The sequence below is a fragment of the Tursiops truncatus genome, chromosome 11 (assembly GCF_011762595.2).
Source record: "Tursiops truncatus isolate mTurTru1 chromosome 11, mTurTru1.mat.Y, whole genome shotgun sequence".
NCBI classification, from domain to species: Eukaryota; Metazoa; Chordata; class Mammalia; order Artiodactyla; family Delphinidae; genus Tursiops; species Tursiops truncatus.
Genome location: NC_047044.1, coordinates 43,138,503 through 43,144,096, shown reverse-complemented (window position 1 = coordinate 43,144,096; position 5,594 = coordinate 43,138,503). Strand labels below are relative to the sequence as shown.

At 43.8% G+C, this 5,594-nt stretch overlaps 1 protein-coding gene across 1 annotated transcript; it reads left to right on the top strand.

Annotated features, from left to right (window-relative positions):
- Nucleotides 1-274: 274 nt before the first annotated feature.
- ATXN7L3B (ataxin 7 like 3B) lies at nt 275-3,983 on the top strand. The gene has a single exon (XM_019918487.3). It carries the CDS (start codon nt 609-611, stop codon nt 900-902), a length of 294 nt encoding a protein of 97 aa, XP_019774046.1. The 5' UTR covers nt 275-608; the 3' UTR covers nt 903-3,983.
- Nucleotides 3,984-5,594: the final 1,611 nt, after the last annotated feature.

Below are 5,594 nucleotides of genomic sequence, written 5' to 3'. Positions count from 1 at the left end.
CACAGTTGTCATTTGCCTTTTTCAAGAGGGAATCGATTAAGCATGGACAAAGAATTCATTAGCGAGTGTTTAAATCTGCAAAAAAATTAACATAAAACAGCCTCCTTATCATCTTTTTACAATTAAAGGTAATGACAGTCTGATACGTTTTAGTTCTTCCCATTCGTTTTCCTAAAACTACAAGGCTTTCCAGGCAGCTGCGCGTAGGGAGGCACCTGGCGAGTCTGCGCGGGGCGAATGCGCAGGCGTGCTGAGGAGCGGAAGTGGGGAGGCTGGGCTAAACCCGGACCAGCAAGCGGAAGAGGCCGGGGTAGCGGAGAGACGCTCCGAGACCGTTTGGCGGCGGTGAGTCTGGGGCCAGCCCGAGCTGAAAGTCCCAGATCCGGGGAGACGCCAAAAGAAACGGAGATACCTGGGGTTCCGGAGCAGTCGCTGCTGGTTGCTGCAGCTGCCCTGCCGCTGCCACCGCGACGCCTCCGCCCTCCCTGCTGAAGACGCGGCCCTGACAGGCCTGTAGGCCTAGGCGCGGCCGGCCGAGCCCGACGTGTTGCCGCCCGTGCAGCTGTGAGTAATCCGAGCGCCCTCTCCACGGTCGTGTACAGATTAAAATGGAGGAAATTTCGTTGGCTAACCTGGATACTAACAAGCTAGAGGCCATCGCTCAGGAGATATACGTAGACCTAATAGAGGATTCCTGTTTGGGCTTCTGCTTTGAGGTGCACCGGGCAGTCAAGTGTGGCTACTTCTACCTGGAATTCGCAGAGACTGGTAGCGTGAAGGATTTTGGCATTCAGCCAGTGGAAGATAAAGGAGCGTGTCGCCTGCCGCTTTGCTCCCTTCCTGGAGAATCTGGGAATGGGCCTGATCAGCAGCTGCAACGCTCACCTCCGGAATTCCAGTAGCTGCAACATGAGAGTCTGAGGGTGACCAGGACAATAACATAGACCAGTCCTGTGGTTTTGAGAAGTTAGGTAGCTAAGTAAAAAAAAAAAAAAAAAAAAATCAGACAAAAGTCCCAGTTCCCATTGAAGAACCTAGCCTTTAAAAACTTGGAGTGGAGAATTTAGGAAATCGGATCCTTGTTTAAGTGTATTACCTTTGGATCAGCTTTGAAATCCTGGACAGGAGGAGCTGTGCTGTGCATCCTGCAAGCCACGCAGTGGTTGATTTCTAAACACGCCAGAAAGTGCACAAGAACCCTGTACTGTCCCCAGTGCACAGGTGAGCATCTGTGTGCTCAGCATATAAAGTTCTTTGGTTTCTCAGCCTTTCTGTCTGCCTGATGTCAAGGGCTTTCTGGATAACTGACCGTTTGGACATAACTGATGGTCAGGCCTTAATTGTTGGGCCTCAGTGGGACTGCACCTCTGATCTTAGAGCCTCTGATTTGGGCTTCTCCAAGACAAATGAAAGTCAGTTATGAGATCTGGATATTAATCATTCCAATCTGGGAAAGGCAAGAAAAAGAATTCCCAGCTGAATCTGGTAGGAGAAGCTCTGTGTCTTGATGCCAACAAGAAGAAAAGCTCAAAGCCACCAGTTTCCCAAAGGTCCAGCATTTAACAGTGACTTCAGCGGAGTTGGGGACATGGGCTAGCGTTTTGCTGAACAAAGCCCTGTTTCTTGCAACCCACCTGGTGGCATAGGCTTAGCAGATGAATAACTTGGTTATCCAGGCAGGCTGAGGATTAAGTTATGATCCCTTGGGGAGGTAGCAGGGCCTTCTGCGACTATGCACGATCTTTCAGACTGCAGGATTCATATCTGGATGTATTATGCTGTGGACAACAGTTCGGTGGGGCGTTTTCCTACTCTGAGTTACTCGTGACCTAGCCAGTCCATGGGTCTGACTTGGTTATTGTGCCAGGTCACTACCTGCCTCCCATTTTCGGGGCAGGAGTGAACTATGGAAGAGCATCATGGCTGTGCAGGAGGCTGTGGTTTGAAAGCTGAGCCCAGAGGGGACCTTTTTCAGCTGCACTCACTAATGTGAATGGGTTAGTGCTAGGAGCCAAGGAGCAGGACTGGGTCAACTCTCATCTGACTGTGCAGCATCCTATTGAACGCCCCTGTTCCTTGGGTTGGGCAGTCACAGAGCTCCGTTGCAGTGAACATCTAGACTGTCACCACCTTCTCTGCCCCTCCCGAAGGGCAGCCCTTTCCACTCAGTTCCCTTTGGACCTCTTGACAACAAGAGCTGTCCTTTTGTTGTTGGAAGTCAGGAAATGGCCCCCAGAAACCCTCTGGTTTTACGGAATGGTATAGGGGAGGATGGAAAGTGTGAGCTGGGTATCAAAACTACCCTCCACTTGACTCCCTGATTGAAGTTTATGAAGTGTATAGGGGTGGGAGCCCCAAGGTGAGCGGTGCTGCTTTATTTGAAATGTTTTCTTACCTCATTCTGTGCCCCAGTAAGGGGCCCAGCCTTCTTTTTCTGGCTTGGCCCCATGTTCCTCCAGTCCCCTGCTCCATGCCTATTTGGTGCAGCTCATCACCCCGGGTGCTGCCTGCCGCTCTACATTCACGCTGACCAGTTTCAATTTCTCTCTCTTGATGCTCCTACTTCTGAAGCCTGCCCAGTTTCCCTTTCCTTGGCTTCTCTTAAGTTTGTTTTGTTTTGTTTTCTTGTTTTTGAGAGAGAGTCAGAGCAGAATCTTTCTTACGGCTCCCTGTATTGGGATTAGGATGGGAAGAGAAAGTAATTTTTTGTATATGAAAAGCAGTGTCATGCCTAAGCATTTCTTCTGTAGGACTGCCTTGCTGGTATGCCTTCCTGCTGTGTCTTACTTCCTGAGGAGTTACATCTTCCCACCTCCACTTGGATACTGCCCCTTAGGACCTAAGCAGAAAAGCAGTAAAGGCTGAGTGACACAGGGACAGAGTAGGTTCTGATCCATTTTCTCTAACCCTTGCTGTGCATGTATCCTTCCTTATCCCAGAAGGAACTGTTTGGACTGTATGGACTGATTCGGGTTACATACTCTAGAGGGTTAAGGGAAGCATAGTAATAGGGCCTCAAGACTGTTTATTATTGCATTCTCCCTCTAGAGTTGTCCCGCTCAGGGTGAGGGCCTAGCTACAGATTGGTCTTCAATCCAAGAGTTGTAATAACTGTTTAAAAAGTCAAACCTTGGCAAGAACTGAAATAATTTTGGGTTATCTGCCCTTGCCTTTTTTAGAGACATCTCCTTCTGAAGGGATGCAGAAGGAAAGGAGGGTCTAAGTGAGACTCTGGCCTACTTAAAGATAATATCTGGGAAACAGGCTGAAGGTAGGCCATGGTCCACTCCTCCTTCAGAGAGGGAGCTCAGATTGTGACATTACTGTTTCCTTGGTCTTTTCTCCTGGTTAGAGGAGGGAGAAGTGGAAATAGTTTTGAGTAATGGTTGGTTCATATTACCTCCCTCTTGGTTTGTGTTTTTGTTTTTTTGCTCCCCGTTATTAGAGCAGTAGCCCCTGGTCCTGGTTGGGTATGAGGTGGGCTAGGTCCAACAGGTGCCCTAAGGGGACAAACTAACTCTTCTTTTTGGGGGAGAGAATGCTCCCTACCATATAGTTAACAGTGGTTAGGAATTCTCCCTTTCCCTATCTTTCCTCTTAACAGCAGAATTCCTGTCCTAATCTCCTCAATTAAGTGTATTGATCACCCTGTAATTCTATTATGTATCTGAGTGTGTGTGTGTATGGGGGGGAAGGGGTTCTTTACAAATTTCTGTGGTTTGTGGCTTTTTCTTCCATACATTAGTTCACACCACCGCATGCCCAGGGGCCATTGCCTGGCATTATCGCATGCTGGGATCATTGGGGGAAGTGTAGTGAAGCTCACCATTGTCCTTTGTTTTGGAGAGTCTTATTTTTGCATAAGTAGTCCATCCTATACAGGCTGCTAACTATGTATTCCCCTTGCCCCATGGCTGCTGGTGTAAATAAACTGCGTCTCCCCATTGGTAAACAATTACAATAAACAAAATTTTAAAAAATGACTTTATTTGGACTCTATGTTCATCTTTCTTTTAAAATTGTACGTTTGTTGGGTATTCACGTAGTGAAATAAATGTTGAACTTTAGTTACTTTCTCCTGAATGAGTTTTATCAGATAGATAGAGGAATTTTGCCCAACTTTGTTTCTCCATCTAATACTGCACATTTAGCTTTCTGCAACATCCAGTGAAAGAAACAAACTGTATACGATCTTCCCTTTACCATAACTAGAAGGTGGTAAAATAAATACAATGCAATCCTGTCACTGAGTCCAGTGTGAAGGATAGTTCAATTTAAATGGCACTCAAGCTATCAATATATACACTTTGCCACCATTTTGATCTAATACTGCTCTTGCTCTCAAGAGGCAAATGATTCATAGCAAAGATGAGTCAGCCTTTCTAAAGGTAATTGTTTCCAATACTTTTCATTTTACTCCAACTATTTAGGTCTGTCATTTTGTTTTTAGATAATTCAGAGATTTTTCATTTATTCCAGTTCCTATTCCAAAGTTGGAGCACTTCCCTAGAAATTGTACATATTGCTCCTTAGTGTTGATCAAATCACTAGTTTGCTAAATGTTCTAGTTCTTTAAAGAAACAGTCCCAAATTGGAAATAATATTTAGATGAATAAAAGTTATAGAAATGGGATCAGAGGAAACCAGTTGCAGTAGGCTATCTCAGGGGACTTCATTGACATGTGACATGGTGTTAAGTCACCTAACACTCATATGCAGCTGCAGCAAGTCCTTTTGGATCCTATTTCATATGTTTAGATTTGAATTGATATATTTCATGCTAACCTACTTTTCTGAAATGAGGTATTTGCAAGACCTCAGTGCTCTACTAAATCCACTTGGCAGTATGACTTTTGAGATTATTTTCATGTTTTCTAACTAATGATCATTATATTTAAAAAGAAAAAGAAATCACATACCTTTTAACTCCCTACATACTTGGTTTTAACTGGCGGGTAGCATGAGGTCAGGAACCTAATACATGGTTGCTTGATGTTGACAAAGAAAATGAAGTATGCTCAAGTAGTTAAGGATTCTGGAAGAGCTTTCTTTAAACATCTTTTCGATTCTTACACATGTTCCCAAAGATGCCCGTGATGCTTTGAAAGAAAATATTTGTTATAAGGGATGCAATTGTTCAGAAAGCTATTGTAGACAAACCTGTAAATCCTTGGTTTTGTTTTTTCCATTTTGAAAACTTCAATCATTATTACTTGAGCCTTAGTGGAAATATGTGAGCTGGAAAGGAAATACTAAATTCATTTCAGAAATGAGAAAATATGTTTGGCAGCAAAGACTTGCCCACAGTTCAAAAACAAAAATACAGAAGCAATAGAAGCAAAAGTAGAATGCTAGTGCAAGGCCAGTGTACTTTGTTGAAGCAAGAAAATTTTTAATAAATGAAAGGACTAATTTTTTTAAAAGACAAATTGCAGTTAGAGTGAAAAAATTGTGATACTGATGAAAACTTTAAGACTGAGTGAAAACATTGAAAATGGAAAATATATTTAATATAATTTATCAAAAGTGACTCAAGGAATTTTTATTTTTAACCTTAAAATTTAATAAATGTAGTAATTTACTAGAACTTAAAA